Source organism: Numida meleagris, chromosome 4, assembly GCF_002078875.1.
Source record: "Numida meleagris isolate 19003 breed g44 Domestic line chromosome 4, NumMel1.0, whole genome shotgun sequence".
Lineage (NCBI taxonomy): Eukaryota > Metazoa > Chordata > Aves > Galliformes > Numididae > Numida > Numida meleagris.
Window position 1 is genome coordinate 1158748 of NC_034412.1, and position 16129 is coordinate 1174876.

General features: G+C 49.4%; 2 protein-coding genes across 9 annotated transcripts in view; both read left to right on the top strand.

Annotated features, from left to right (window-relative positions):
* The window catches only part of TIPARP (TCDD inducible poly(ADP-ribose) polymerase), a 33365-nt gene extending 27779 nt beyond the window's left edge, over positions 1-5586 (top strand). For all 4 annotated transcript variants that reach the window (XM_021395004.1, XM_021395003.1, XM_021395002.1 and 1 more), the window contains 3 exons: positions 584-765; positions 4586-4861; positions 5021-5586. In XM_021395004.1, coding sequence (XP_021250679.1) covers positions 584-765; positions 4586-4861; positions 5021-5468 — 906 coding nt within the window. In that variant the 3' untranslated portion in view covers positions 5469-5586. The remainder of the gene's footprint in view (positions 1-583; positions 766-4585; positions 4862-5020) is intronic.
* Positions 6689-16129, top strand: part of LEKR1 (leucine, glutamate and lysine rich 1) — a 63607-nt gene continuing 54166 nt past the window's right edge. For 4 of the 5 annotated variants that reach the window (XM_021395006.1, XM_021395008.1, XM_021395007.1 and 1 more), the window contains exon 1: positions 8512-8746. In XM_021395006.1, coding sequence (XP_021250681.1) covers positions 8681-8746 — 66 coding nt within the window. In that variant the 5' untranslated portion in view covers positions 8512-8680. Of the gene's footprint in view, positions 6832-8511; positions 8747-16129 lie in introns of those variants that run through there. The other variant, XM_021395014.1, reaches the window with a different exon arrangement.

The window sequence follows — 16129 nt, forward strand, 5'->3', positions numbered from 1 at the left end:
TCCACCAGTATGAAATGCATCACGTTCACCTTTTTCATGCATCACGCTGACCTTATAAGCATGGTAGGAAACTTAGAGCAGAGCGCTGCGTGCGGCCTTCGCAAATAGAAAAGTGCAAGGGCTGGCGAGAGTCCAGAAGAAAGCTCCACGACTAAGAAGCTTAGGATGTTTGACCTGCCAGAAGTTAAAAGAACGGGGTTTCTCTATAGTAGGAAAAACAAGAATGATGAGAGTGTATTCTCATCGTATAATAAAAGATTGCTCTAAAACAAACTTTTCCTCTTCACGTTTAGCAAAGATAAGACGAGAAGTGAGCGGAGTGATTTGTGGTAAGGGAGTTTCAGGTTTGATGTCGGAGTCTAAGATTCAGTGGCACCAGAATGAAATACATAGGCAAGATTTAAAATCTGTCTCATTGGGTGATACTACACATAGAACACAGAACGCTTTTCAGTGGCCCCTGTGCTTCTGAGCGAGGTGAGGAGAAGGGAGTGGATAGAGGGGCTCCTTGAGGTGCCTGGGAAAAATACTCATTTTGAAGATGTAATTTATCATGTGCATGTTTGTTATTTTCTTGGAACAGCCTGTTGTACGGTTGATAGAAGAAGCCAGCTGCCGAGGCCTGAAGGAGGTGCGCTTTGTTACCTGGCATAACCAGTATATCTTAAACATCAAGGATGGCTTCCAGCAGAATGCGTGTTTCAGAAGAGAAATCAAGAGAAGGCCGCTTCTTCGCTCGTGCGTTGTGCTGATGCCGTTCTTACAGTACGTATCCCAGCAGAACAGAAACTGTGTTTGTTTTTCGTGATGGTCTGTCCATGAGCACTGTATTCACTAGGATGTGACAAGGAAACAGGTTTCATTTGGTAGAAAAATCAGAAGAAATAACGAAAAGCTTGGCCGCACTGGCAACTACTCACTTAATGCTTTTCAAGACAAGTGTTACCTGAGGAACTCCTCACTGCTGGTCTCTGCTTGTTATTTAAAGACTGTAGTATGCCTTTTGGATCTCAGAACATCAGAAGCCCAGATGTACATTATGCTTGCCAAACTACTGTCCAGCTTGCAGCCTTTCACCCGCTATTCTAACTGCCAGGCCATCGCTTCTAGGTCCCGTAAAAAGGAGTGTTCAAAAACATTCTATAGTTTTCGAGCACAATTAAAGCATTCCTTGTTTTTATTGTCATCTCAAGGGGGGTGACCGTGTTTATCATCAAAGGCAGTGAGGAAAGTGTTGCATTGTACTCATTTTTGATTACAATTCATAAAAATGCCATTTTTGTGATCTCACCAGCACAGCTGGAAACATTATTGTCAGAGTTCGGTAGTTAGGAACATATTGTCCTGTTAGCAAAGGGGTGGAAGTCATTAGTCTGACTGGAAGCTTGGCATGCTGGGCCAATCAAAGGAGATTTAACTGCTGCATTAGGGCTAGAATGCTCGTTAGCTTGCTGGGTTGTTAGAGCATCTAATTGCGAGGTGAAAGTGAATTTGGTCAGAGCCTCAAAACAAGTGGCTGTTAGATACATTTTTAGATGTGGGTTTTGGAAAACCAAAAATAATTGAAGAGATACTTGGTGGATGCCAATGAAACGAGCAAACACAGACTTGCTGGGGATAGCAATTATGGTTCTGATCTTAATGAAAAATAAGGATTTAAGTTATTTCCCAGACGTTTTGCTAACAGTGACTATTTTATTGCAGTTTAAGCTGGTGGTTTTGAGAGATGCTAAAATTATGCAATGCCCACTAATTTTAGTGGACCATTGAGGGTTCTACACCACGAGGGCTTGACCATAACTACCAAATCTAAATTTCAGCTCTGAAATTTCTGCTGTTCTGCCACAAACCTCATTCTTTTTTATTTTTTACCCAAAGTCCTCGTAATTCTGACTTAAAAAATTCAGCAACTGCCATTAGAGACCAAAAGAGTGTTTTGAATATTAACAGGAGATGCCTTTAAAAAGCCAGTGTTTGCCTCCCCGTATCACACAGTGCTGCCCACCTGGGGGGTTTCCCCTCACCTGCTTATATCAGTTATACAATTTCGAAAGAGTGCTTGAATAGAAACAGTGGTGAATGTGTGATAGTAGTCAACAAACACTGACTTTTTTACTGCTTTCCCTTGTATTATGCGTGCTTACACATAAATTATACTGCTCGGGGTAGATGAACAAAGTACACCAAAGGATGCAGGGTTTTTATTGTGCTTGCTGACTTACTCATTAATCCACAGCTTACTTTTCTGTGCTTGCTCCTTCAGCCCGAGTGTGAGTGAGTGAGGCTCTCAGTTGACTTTAGGTTGAAAAGAACTGACTAAATAAAACCACAGTGGAATATTGTAGAGTGCCGTTTTAATAATCACCCTTAGAAGAAGCCTTCTTCTGGGTCTCTTTAAGCTGTTAATAAACAGTAAGAAGTTTGAGTTCAATCAAATCCATGCAAATGAGTTGAAATCTCTGTTCAGCTTTGAGCAGTTGGTGAAAACCACATGAACAGTTTTTTAGAGTATTTCTGCTTTGAGTAGCGTGGACGGTATTACCGTTAACTGTCTCTGGCTCTGAAATCAAATGTATCTGTTTAAAAACAGACCACACATCACTTTTCTTCTGGACCTGAAGAGTTCAAAAGCAAAGAGAAAATCACGTGGAATTATTTCTGGGTCAAGAACTCGCATGAGGTTCTTTCAGGCTCGTATATCATAGATTAAATGTTCTGAAAGGCAACCTTAATTGACATTTTTGTAGCTAAGATGGAAATAGCAGTAAATTGTTATTTATCTAGATAATTTTGTTGACTCTGCAGAGAAAGCAGGCTAGCAAGCATGGGCAATCAGAAGTTGCTCTGTTTTTGGTACACCTTGGGAACAAATGGGCTTTTCAGACAGAACTGTACTTGAACAGAAGAGGACTGATTCTTGAAGATTCACTCTGTGGAAATGGCTTTGCCTTGAGCAGAGCTGTGAGAGTTTGTTCCCCGGTAAGCTCACTTTTCCAAACAAAGGGCAGGGAGTCTTGTTTGCCTGTTGTTCCTGTGCACTAAATGCAATTGCATATACTCAGGGAGGTGGGATTTGGCCTTGGGTGTTGTCAAACCTCAGCTTGTCCAAGGTGAATGCACAAAATTTACTCTCCCTCTTGCCCCCCAGGCAGAATAAATCTTCTCCTTATGCTTTGGCCATGAGAAAACAAGTGACCTGAGAAATTTCATGAGCATGGTTAAGATGAGCTGTGCTGTTTGGAGGCAGGGCTTGCCTTGTGTCTCTTGAGTCACGCAGCAGCAACCTGTCACTTTGTAATCTTTCCTAACAAGAGCTGGCTGCTTCTCACTGCACTTCCCCCCTTTGTCATCACTTTTGGTCGCTCCTGGAGTTGGTAGCAACCTTTTCTGTGAGAACACTTGAGCAATATATTCATCTGCTTGAGTCTGAGAGAGTTCAGTGTATTCCTGCAGCTTAAAGGCAACTTCAGCAGCCTCATGAGCTGAAGATCTGTGTGCTTACAGATGGAAAACCAGAGCCTGAACCTGCAAGCTTTACATGTTCAAAGTATTTCCATTGACGTAAGTGGGAGAACTCCAATAAGTAAGGATTATTCAGCTGAGCAAAGCTTGCATGTTCAGATTATAATCAGGTGAATATAAGCCACAAATGCCATACTCTTTATCTAAGTCTAGCAGGTTCAAAAGCATGAACAATTCCACAGCGGTGCAGGCGTATATTAAGAATGCAATCTTGCCTGTACCACGGGCAAGTGGTACAGAGACAGATTGTGCCTGTGTCAACTTGATTTTGCCAAGGCACGTCCCTTTTCTGGTGCACGCGGTGCTTTCCTGCAGTGAGCATTACAGGCAGTGCTTCCCTTCCTTCTGCCACTGCTGACCTCTTACCTGGCAGCACTCCCAAAAGGAGAGGCTGCTCTCGCACATGGAAATAAGGAACTGCAAATGCAAATCTACATCTGGCCTGTGCAAATGAAAACCGTACGATCCTGGGTAGCACTGCAAACGTAATCTCTTCTTCTACATAATGTAGTGAAATATATGCAACTTTTGCCTGTAAATATTACTAATCAGGGGTATTCATTACGCTGTGCAAGAAAGCGTTTCTGCTCCTTGTGTTGTAGTCTAGGGAGACTAGGTCAAATGTTGCCAAATTATTCTTCTTTTCTGATTCTGTATGTCTTACTTTATATGTTAAAACAAGTAATAGTTTACAACCAGCTTATAAAATGCTTGTATTTGATAGCATTCCGCCTCTTATGTAGTTTATTACCACCCCTCCACCCCAGAATCTGAACAATAAAGATTATGGCAGGCTTTTAAATCACCACCAGCCAGTAAGATTTTCCCAAGTGGAACTGCATGCTGGAAAGTCAAGATTTTATTATTAGTTTGGATGGATGCGGGAGTTATTAAAATAGAATAGCTGACATGATTGTTTTAAACGAGCATTGCAGTTATGTAAATGGTTACAGAATCAAAGAGCAGCGATTGTTTAAGAAACATTGGTGCCCAAACAACTGTGATGAGAAGCTGTTTAGTTTGTGAATGTTCAATTGCAAACTTGTTCTTCTTCCCAACCTAGGACTCTAGGTGGCAATTCTCCAGTACCCTCTCCGTCAGCTGAACCAGTTTCCTCACATGTCTTATCTCCAACTGCTGTTACCTCTCCAAACTTCTATCCTGAAACCTGGATTAGTATGGATCCATCTCAGGACTTCATCCAAGTGCCTGTTTTGAAAGAAGATAAAAGCTATAGAACCATTTATAACCTGTTTCACAAGACTGTGCCAGAGACCAAATATAAAATTTTGAAAATTCTGAGAGTGCAAAATCAGTTTCTCTGGGAGAAATATAAAAGGTAAGGTCGTGCAAGTACCGTGTTCTCCTATCTCCTCTTACACCTCATGTTCCAGAGGATAATGCCGATGCCTTTTGCTTGAAGAGCTGTACTGAAAGCTGCTCTTCGCTTGCAGATCCGCAACGAATTCTCATCTTCAGTTTCCATTTTCTATTGCAGGAAAAAGGAATATATGTCCAAGAAAATGACTGGGCTTGACAGGATGATGAATGAAAGGCATTTGTTCCACGGCACCTCCCAGGACGTGGTGGATGGTATCTGCAAGCACAACTTCGACCCGCGTGTCTGCGGGAAGCACGCCACCATGTTCGGACAGGGCAGTTACTTTGCCAGAAAGGCAAGCTATTCTCACAACTTTTCCAAAAGGTCACCCAAAGGAGTTCATTACATGTTCCTGGCTAAAGTACTGACGGGGAGATACACCGTGGGCAATCACACCATGAGGAGACCTCCTCCTGTCAACCCGGGCAGCATTACCAGTGACCTCTATGACTCTTGTGTGGACAATTACTTTGAGCCTCAGATTTTTGTCATTTTTAATGATGATCAGAGCTACCCTTATTTTATTATCCAGTATGAAGAAGTTAGCAACACTGTCTCCATTTGAAAACCCGTGCTGCTAAATTATTCATTTTAATGAACTCTTATTGACATCTGTAGCAGTTTTTGTGGGGGAAAAAAAAGAACATTACAGAACTGAATAAGATTACTTGCTTGCAAGGAGGTGAATCTAAAAATATAGAAAGATCTGAAGTGACCAATTGTGCACTTGCTGTTTGATTATGTATGTGCAAACTGTAAATATTTTTCCATTGTTTATAGTTGAAAATCTGTGCCTTTTGTTATAAAACACTGTTTATTTATGTTAGTAAATATTCATGTTTAAAATTGTGTTTGTGCGCGTAATTTCCGCTGCGTTCTGTGCATGTTGCGGTGTCTAGAAAATTGTTTGCACCCTGATCTTGAGGTCTTATGGCTGGCCATTTCTAGATGGAATCGTCTGGGTTGGGTAGGACCTTCCAGTCCAGCCTGACCCACCAAGTGCCAGCGCTGAGCCGTGTTCCTCAGTGCCATGGCCACACATCCCTCAGCACCGCCAGGCATGGGGACTCCAGCACTGCCCTGGGCAGCCTGGTCCAGTGCTCGGCCACCTCTCCGTGAAGAAATTCTTCCTAATGTCCAATGTAAACCTTCTCTGGTGCAACTTGAGGCTGTTTCCTCGCATCCCAGATAATCCAAACCAGATAATTTTCATCCCAAGTTTACTACATGAGAGATGCTCGTAGCCACTCTTTTTACTGCTTGATTTCAAGAGGACTGGGAGACATTACCAAACTAACACGTTGCTCGTAGTTGTGATTACTAAACAAATTCCCACTGCTGCCAGATGTCCTGAGCTGAAGGAGGGCAGAATTGGATTTATTGGAAAAGAAACCTCAAAGAAACCCTCTCTTCGATGAGGTTTCAAATTCGATCAAGAATGAAAATTCTTGCTAATGTTACTTTTACAGTTAATTAAGCTGATACTAAATGAGTTAAAAAGTGATATATTACAGTAATTGTCAGCACATAATATTCATTTAATCAGGGCCTTTGTTGTGTTTTCCAGGCAGCTCTGCTTGGCTTGGTGCTCCTCAGTATCTTTAGCTGTGATATGGACAAGAAGTAGGAAGTAGTGACTGCTGGTTGCAAGTGCCCCCAGACAGGAGGAGTGCAGAGGACAGGTCAGTGGTTCAGAGCCTTGCACACTGCCCAGGAGGACAAGCTCTTCTTGATACCACCTGTCTTAACCCTGCTTGTACCCACAGCAATCAAACCACCTGTAGGTGGGAGGAGGGGCAGAACCCAGGCAGCTGGTTCCAGTTAGCTCCCCGCCTCTTCTCTTGGTGGTGCAGGGGCTGTTTGCCTCGTGGAAGGAGAGCTGTGTTGGTGTGGTGAGCCTCCCGGAGAGAAGACATCAGGAAGGTAAGGTGGGTGCTGGGGCAGAGGGTTGGGGCTGGTGGTAAAGCCTAGGCTGTTGGATTTTAAAAGCTATTTGGTTTTTTGGCTTGCTTGTCCTTTCTGGTGACCGTCGGGATTTCACAGCTAAAGGAACAGTTTGCTGATCTCTGTAAGGAGAATTGGGAGAGCATGGGCCTGATCCAGGCCTTGTGAAAGGGAGTGCCCTTGCTGGCTTGGGAACTAGGGGACTGCTGCAGTTCTCCCTCTGTGTGTTCATGTGTGGTTATATATATGTGTATGTATATATGTAGAAATGCCATACACAAATACAAGTGACCCGAAACTCCTGCTGGTGAGCACAGGTGGAGTACTGAAATGTTTGTTACTGCATTTCCCACCCTGCTCACTTCCCCTTGCTGTTGTTATGACCTGAGCTTTGCCTGTACCAGTACTGAGGTCACTGGGCAGGATTTGTCCCCTTTGTGCCCATCCTGCACAGTGCTGAGCTGTGGCTGCTGTGTTGGTTCTGGTTTTCCCGCAGTGTGAGCAAGTGATAGCGTTTTCTGGTGCTGCTTTTGGTGGTGTCACTTGCCAAGAAATCTGGGATTATGTACCCCCAGCTCCTGGGGCAATCATTTGCAATGCATTGCAATCGTTTGCTATAATTTCCAGCCTCAAGTGGAAGTCTGAGGTTCTCACTCAGCATTGAGAACTGGGAGCTTGGCTGGAGAACATCTCTTCCAATGGGGCTTCTCTGCCACCAGCGGTCAGCAGCATCACCTCCATGCTAACCCAGTGAATGGAAAAAAAAACCCTCAATTCTTCTCTGATGGCTGTGAAGCATGCTGTTATGAGAACGTTTTCCCATCTGCTGGACGGCAATGTCAGATTGACCTAAGGACTGTTCTTTCCGACGTGTACACTGGGCTCCCATTTCCCCTGCTAGCGGGGTACAAGCTGTTTCAAACGTGCTTAGACGATTATAAATCATCTTCTGCCTTTCTTCCCTTCCGCGAGGAATGTGTTCTCACGTATTGATACACGCCTGGTTTTGTTTTGTCTTGCTGTGGGACTTGGTACAATCTTCCCATCTCTGACACTGCCCAGCACAGAAGCGTTTCCCAGACCTCACCCGGCGTGAAGCTGTGCCTCTGCCAGGAGCAGAGATTGTCCCACAGCGGGCAGCTGGGGCCTGCAGCAGCCCCCAGAAGGACAGGGCTCGTGTTGCAGGACGTGGAAGAGGTTGCCCCTGGCCTTGGACTGGAGGACTCACGGGCCTGCCGTGCTATGAGGCTCAGTCCCAGACTAGCTGTGTGGTGGAACTTCTCCTTCCGCACCCAGCAGTGCCCATCCAGGAGTTTCCCCTCCCTTCTCACTTCTCGATGTTGGAGGGGAAGAAGCAGCCGTGTGTGGGCACGCGGACATGCCCCTGCCATGGTCCAGCCTGGCCAAGTGCATCCTACAGGGTGGAAGCAAGAGGCCTTAGAATCATAGAATCACTGAATCATTAGGGTTGGAAAAGACCTCCAAGATGATCAAGTCCAAGCCCAACCCTCTCCCACCATGCCCACTGACCCTCAGTGCCACATCTCCACAGTTCTGGAATGTCTCCAGAGATGGTGACCGCACCGCTCCCTGAACAGCCTGTTCCAATGCCTTACCACTCTTTTAGAGGAGAAATGTTTCCTAATAACCAACCTGAACCTCCCCTGGTGCAATGTGAGGCCACCACCACTTGTCCTGTTGCTGTTACCTGGGAGAAGAGGCCGACCCCCACCTCGATGTGACCTTTGCTGCCAGCATCCTGCAATGCAGGCCCCAGGAGGACCGATGGCCCCTCTGTGACTGCCACGCAGGTGGCACCACTGGTGTTTGGTGATGGAATCGGGTCTGGACCACGCTCAGTTTCTCACACTGGAACACAACACCCTCTTGGCACCACAGGTGATGTGTCCTCATGTATCTCGCTGGCATGCAGCCTGCACTCCGTGACTCAGCCCAGCCCTGTCGCTGTTAGGGATGCGTCCCCTCTGCGCTGTCTGCAGCTGGCTGTGCTGGTCTGGCGGGTGCAGCTGGGCCGCCTCCAGGGAGGGACCTGCTGGGCTGCCTCTGCTCCCCAGGGCTGAAGCACACCCATGGCTGTCACAGGGCAGCTGAGGTGGGTCCCTGAGCCCAGTGCCTGCAAAGATTGATGGGCACAGGTGAGATCTTCTGAGCCTCCTGCAGGCCGAGCAGCCCAAGCTCTCAGCTCTCCTCACAGCAGCAACGCTCCGGGCCTCACAGTGTCTAGGTTGGTTTGTGTTCTGCTTGCTGCCCAGCAGGACCCCAGGTCCTTCCCTGCAGAGCCGCATCCAGCCAGGTGCCCCAGCTGCCCTGGTGCCAGGACTGCTCTTTGCACTTCTCATTGAGCCACACTGTGCAGACCAAGAAGAACAGCAGCACTGTCCCAGCAACGGCCCAACAAGACATCTTCCTCCTTCATGGGTTGCCTTTTTGTTTTCTCCCTCAGCTTGTGAAACACGAGGAAGAAGGAAGTTCAGAGCCAGTGTTGGGTGGTGAGCCACCAAGTTCCCAGTGTGGCTGCCACATGTCGTTTCACCAGGGCCCCCTTTTACGGGTGGGATCACAGAACCATAGACTGGTTTGGGTTTGAAGGCACCTTGAAGGCCATCCTGTTCCAAGATGCCCCATGGAACATCTAGCTGGAAAGCAAAGGGCACGCACAGCCCTTCCATCCCTTGTGTGCCCAAAGCCAGTCAGGACCAGCTCTGGGCTGAGAGGGACATGGGGCTGCTGGCAGCACTGGTCAGGTGGGGATGGAGGGCAAAAAGAAATGAGGAAGTGATTTAAGGAAAGTGAGAACTGGTTTCTTGTGAGGAGGAGGAAGGGAGAGAGAAAGGAGCAGGAACAGAAACAGGGAAGGAAGGGTATGGAGAGCTCAAGGAAATGTTCATTGGAAAAATGCTAGGGTAGAAACATAAGCAGAAAATGAGAGCAAGAGAGAATAAGCTTCAGGAAATGGAAAGGAATGTGTCAGTGACTGGAAATCAATGGCCAGAAAACAATGAGCATGCAGAAAGCACAGAAACACAACCCGAGAGGCAGCTGCTGTGTTCCATCACGAGCAGGGGGCTGCAAAACCAGGGGATGCTTTCTTGTACCAAGAGGCTTTACAGCTCTCAGCTCCTCTGTGCTCTTTGTTGCTGCCTTGGGAATCTGCATACAAAGGCAGGAGATAGCCTTTGGTTTCGGAATTGTAGAGCTGCTGATATCCTCAGATCCCTGCTTCTCTGGGAGGGGGCCTTCTGCAGGAGGAAGTGGAAACCATGGTGCCTCTGCCTGGAGTGGCTCCTGCTGATATTTTTTCCATAGAGTGAAACTATAAAAGACTTTTTAGGAAAGCACACAGTGATTTGTCAGGGTATGGCTGCTCCACGCGATGCCTCACCATGCCCAGCTGCAGCTTCGCTATGCAGCAACACGAGCACGTTGCTTGGGGTGAGCTGGCAGCTCCAACTTGCACGGCTGCCAGCAGCTGGGGGGCTGGGTCAGCTCCCATTGCACAAGGCTGGAGGATGCTGGTGGTGCCCTGCAGGACGTGGGAGGTGACGTGGGGCTGTGGCTGCGTGCTCATCCCCAACAGTCCCTGCTCAATGCTTGGGGCAAGACCACGGCAGGGTGTTATCAAACAGCTGGCGCATGGCTCCCACATGAAGATGCACACACATAAGGTAGGTGTGCAGCCCATCCCCTTAAATTACAGCCTCCACACCTGCAATTTCGGGGATGTGCCCTCATGCGTTTCAGTGTGCACGAGCAGGAGGGCAGCAGGACCTCCCTGAGAGCCGCGTGCCTCCAGCTGGGTCTTGCCATGCCCTGCCCACCCTGCGAGCTTCTCCTGCTTTTCCATTTTCCTGAAAGTTGCCATTTTTCCACAAATTTCCCCCCTCAGGGAGGCAGTGCTGGCAGCCTGGCTCCGTCCGCTTCCTGCAGAACCCAATGGACCCTCTCTGCGCCGTGTCACGTATGCTGGGTGAGAACTTAAGCAGCTGTGAGTCTGTTGGGGATGAGGTCACAGTTTGTGAGGCATTTAAATTCTTTTCTTCGTGGAAAGCAGCAAGCCTGCTATCGCACTGATACTTCCACGCTCTGCAGGTTTTTGTTTTGCACAGCAAGGCAAGCCATGCCCCGATGTGTAAGAGGCAGGACCTCCTTCGGAGCAGTCCTGAACAACCAGGGGTTATGTGGGAACTTGTGCTGCTGCCGCCAGCACAGGGTTTTGTTGAAAGCCCCGCCACAGCCTGCTGCATGCTGAGCACAGGGCTGGGGAAGGGCCAGCTGTGGAAAGCACCTCTTTGGGACTGAATGGCTTGGTTCCCATCAACTTGGTTTTGCTTTGTCAGACCAACGGCCTCGGCTCTCACGCTGGCTGCGATGAGGGCAGTGCTGGGCCTGTCCCTGCCTTGAGCTGCTGCAGCAGGTGGGGACTGCAGTCATCACAGAATTATTGAACGGTTTGGGTTGGAAGGGGCCTTTAAAGGCCATCTGGTCCCACTCACTGCAATGCACAGGGACACTCACAGCTCCATCTGGTGCTCAGAGCCCCATCCCCTGGTGTGGGTGTCTGCAGGGACGGGGCACCACTCCCTCTCTGGGCAACCAGTGCCTCACTGCCCTTGTCTTAAAAAACAGCTGCACAGAGCTGGAGGTGTGGGGTGAGGGGCTGCGGTGATGGCTCTCGGTCCCCTGGGTGCATTTTCCTTATGCTTTCAGGCCAGTTAACATCAATGCGAGTGGCATGCACCAGAGTAGAGCAGTCCCTCGCAGGAGGACCTTGTCAGCTCCTTCAGACTGTGGTTTACTTTTGGAGTTGCTCAGTTTGGTGGATTAACAAGAACACTGAAAAATGTGGAAAAGCAATCCTGGTTGTTGCCATGCTGAAGTACTTACTTAACGAATTGTAATGAGTCTGGTTCTGGGAATGAATTGGTGTTTTCATGTATAACCAGACCTCTGGAAAAACCATACGGAGGCACTCTGCCAGCAGCTGTGCACACATCCCACCGCGTGGTCCCGACCTCTTCCATCACACAGTGTAACTTTCCTTAGTTACTGTTTCCAAGGGAAAAGCACCAGTGATTGTCATAAACTTTGCTTTCCCAGCCTGCCAAAGAGGGGATTGCAAGGGATTCACACACAGGGGAGCACCCGGAGGGTCTCCGTGGGGCCACAGAGCTGCAGGAGCTGCTCGTCTCCAGGGAAAGACTGTGAGTCCCCATCCCACGACAAAATGAACTGGTATTTTTAAGGACAACCGTGAGATCCTGCAGCCTCTGACATCACTTCTCTGCCCTATGGGTGCTGGGTTTTCCCACGTTATGATGGAATAACACTAGATGTTCAAATCCCAGTGGGATTTGAAAAGCCCTCAGTGAGGCCCAGGGTGCCTGAGGATGCTGTCTGGATGCTCTCTTTCCTCCCCTGCAGACTCATCTTCCAAAGTTTCTCTGTTCTTTTCTGTTCCTCCATGGAATATTTTTCATTCTTAAATTGATTATTTGCCATTTGAATGTTTCTGTATGAAGATTTGTGCTCCTCCAATGAGACACATCGATAAAAAGTTGAGCTTTAAAAGCCATGCTCTCTTGATGACGCATCTCTGAATGGCCATTATTTTCTCCCGGCTCTCACCCTGAGCAGTCACTTCTCTGCCTGCGTCTCCGCTCCATACTGGCCAGGTCTCACACTGCTCAGCAGGACATGACATCACGTACTGTTCAGACAGCACACAGACCAAACACTGGCCACGAGAGAACTGCTCTCATTTCCCTAATTTGCTTTTGGCATCCGGTTACCTGAAGTTGCGCGATGCCCTTATTGAGGCTCACTTGCGTTTCCTTCTGTAGGCAGCAGTAAAAGCTCCAGCTGGGAGCCTGGTGTGCCAGCACTGAGCTAGGGGAGGCCCCTCTCCCTGCAGAGAGGGCCAGCAAAACCTCTGCATACACCAGAGTGTGCAGAGGAAGGGAAGAGCTGTGCTGCGGGGAGCTGCGGGTTGGGGCTCCATGAGAGCACAGTGAGAAAGGGCCAGGGATGGTTTTTGTTCTCCATCACCCTCTCCTTGCCTGGCCACCTGACTGCTGGGCTGTTGGAACTGCAGGTTTCAGGCCTTGTCTTTTGGCAGCTGGTTCTTGGGGTTGAATGTAACGTTCTTATTTTCAAAAGCTCATCTTTTTCTTCTTACTGTCATTCACAGCCCAGCTTTTTAAAGGCTATTTTTAGAATCCTGTATTTTAATGCCGTGGCATGAACTGCTGGGATTTCCCTTTGCTTCGGTGTCAGCAGTCAGCCAGGAAACCCGTGCTGGGTGCCAACAAGGAGCCTTCTTTCATAAATCTGCATTTGTTTTAATTTCCCTTTGCCGCAGCGAGCTGCGTTGCTTTCTTGTTGGGTGATGTAGTGCCATACAGCACGATGGGCCCAGCTGGGAGTGGCCAGGCAGACTGGTCTCTGCTTAGTGGTGCACACCACTGGGAAATGCTGGTCTGCAGGAACCCAGAGAAGGGACTGCTTTCTCATTCTTACAAAGAGGAGCTGGCAGAAGGCAGTGGTTCTTTAAACGGGAGCTTTGAATGGCTGAACACATAAATGGCAGTTCCTGTGTGACCAGCTGCCTTTAGCACCTTGATAGAACCACCTTTGACCACACAAGGCAAGGAAGCTGCCATCAGGGAGGCTGAAACCAAATGAAAGATGCAGAGCCCTGGGTCCTGCTCCAGCTCTGCCACTCAGCGAGCGACCTGATAATTCCATCCATGCACTTCTTGTGCAGCCTGAGCAGGGAGAGGCTCTGTGCAATTAGGCTTCTCTGGGTCAAAGCGAATTCCACACCACTCACGTCCTGTTGCCGCCTGGCTGCTCTCTTCCTCCCAGCCAGGAAGGCATTATGTGGCAAGGATTACGTGAAGCAAATTTTAGCTTCTATTTTTAAGAGTCCTGAAAGGCGATACCTCGATGTTAGTCATTGCCGTCCTCAAAATAAACAGCACGGCAGCTCCGGGCACTTTGACATTCACGGGGAAGCGGGAGCGGGCACAGCGCAGCTTGTGCAGATGTGCTCTGGCAGTGGGGCCAGCAGGGCACGACCCCGGTGCTCAGGGACAAGTTCAGCAGCAGCTCCGTGCTCCTCAGGGAGGGCTCTGCACACACCCCGCGGTGCTGCTGTCTCTGGGTGAGCCAGGAATGCAAGGCGGCCGCAGCCATGCGTGCTGGAAATGAGCACAGAGCGCGAGGCAGCAGCCGGCGAGCAGATGATGACAGCCCTACATTTGTCTCATAAGCCGATCCCTGGAGGCGAATGGAGCCCCGGCGAATGCGCTGGCACAAGCACTGCTCCCGCTGCACCACGCTGCAGTGTGGCAGTGCCCAGGGATGTGCGTGTGAAGAAGCAGGTCACGGGCAGCAGCGACGGAACGCAGAGGCACAAATGCAGTGGAGCAGCGGGGCTGTCTTTGCTTTACTTCTCCGTGGCTCAGCCGGCGGCGATGTCTCCGGGGGCTCCCTGCTGTAACGCTGATTTCTGTGAGCTCACACCTACCTGAGTTGCTGCCTGGAGGGGCGGTTTGGCGGAGAGCCACTTGCTGAAGGAGGCAGGTGTCCCCTGGCAGCCTGCAGCCCCTGCCCTGCCTCTGGGGGTCACGCTGGGGGTGAGGCCGAGCTCTTCTTCACCCACTGTGCTGCCTTCCGAAACTGCGGGCACTGCAGGCAGCGAGTGCCTTGAGCTGCTGGAGGAAGACTCAATTATTTCCCAGACGTGGAGCAAGGCAGTAGTTAGGGGCACATCACGTGCATTCTTGGCCTGGGTGTGCTAGGTATGATCTACCAGCAGACCATATTTCCATAAGAGAACTTGTATAGGAGACAAGTCCTGTTGATGCCACCGCTGTCCCAGCCCTGCACTTCCCTCCAGGGCACCTGCTTCCAGGATTTCCTCTGCCGTCAGGTTCTGACCGGGAGCTGCTGCTTGCTCCAGCCTTACTCACTTCCAGCCCACGGCCCCGCTTCCTGCTCTGGAGGCTGCACGCCGCTGTGAAAGCCGCAGGCGAGCCAGTGGTGAGCAAGCAGCCCCATCCTGCTGCCGTGTGCGCACCACTGCCCTGACATGGCCTCACCTCCTTTTAATGCCTGCAACACCCCAGTGAGGAGCAGCAATACTTGCTAGCAAAGGAGTTGCACAAGATAGGAGCTGAGTCACTGTCCCAGAGTGTCTGATGAATAGGAATTGAATGCAGAGCTCGCACGGCCGAGGACTGTGCTCGTAACTACCAGAAACCCTCTTCTCATAAGGGGAAAAAAGTTGTTTCAGGAGTAGAGCCGTCTCTCGGTGCAGAAAGCACCACCTGTGCTGGTGGTTTTTCTCCTAGCTTGCTCACTCCCATCCTGCCCGCTCGAGGGACATGCCTCACTGCAGTCACTCACTGTTAGCAGAGGGTCCCCATCTATAAAGCAAACAAGAGCCAGGACTTGGCGCTGACATGGAGCCCTCCGCCCTCCGGCACCTTGATAACACAACAGGTCTTTCAGCAAACAGGTTTATGGAACAGGCACGGCGCAGGCAAACAGCCACTGCGGGGCCGTGGTGCAGCCACGCTGGGGCTGCATTCTTTTGGGGCAGGGACTGGCTCTTATCATGTTTTCAGAGCACCAGGCGCTGTGGACCTTAATCCTGCTGGGGCCTCAAGGCGTGACAGCTACATAAATATTTAATGTGCCTTTACTGGTGGGGTGGGGAATGTCACTCGTATCCCCGATGGGAAGTGCTGATCCTCTGTGCGTGTGACTGCGCTGTTACTGTACTTTAAGATACCATGCTGAGTATCTACCATAGTATCTGCTGAGGTATGGTGGAGTGTACTCAAGCGTGTATTGCACAAAGAGCCAACAGCAGCATGGGAGCACTTTGATTCTGCAGGCATCAATCCCAGCTCGGCACACAGAGTGCTGCAGAGCTCCCCAGCCCCACATGTTCCATGCTGGTGAGCCTTCAGAGCCCTGCTCCCATGGTTTGCTCGCAGCAAACCCACAGCATAGGAAGTGGCATGCACCTACGGCCAGCAGCTCGTGCCTTTGGCAATTGAGGGCTTCCTGCACACCTTGCAGAACTGAATCATGGCCTTTTCTCCCACATTTGGAGGAAAATTCCATCAGTAAAAGGTCAGGAAGCTTATATTTGTATGTGTTTTTCTGTTCTGTAAGGATGAAAAACATTGTGGAAGGAGCTCTTAAGCTGGAGGATGTGAGATTTGCTCTTCTCTGCAGCTTTCCTGTGGC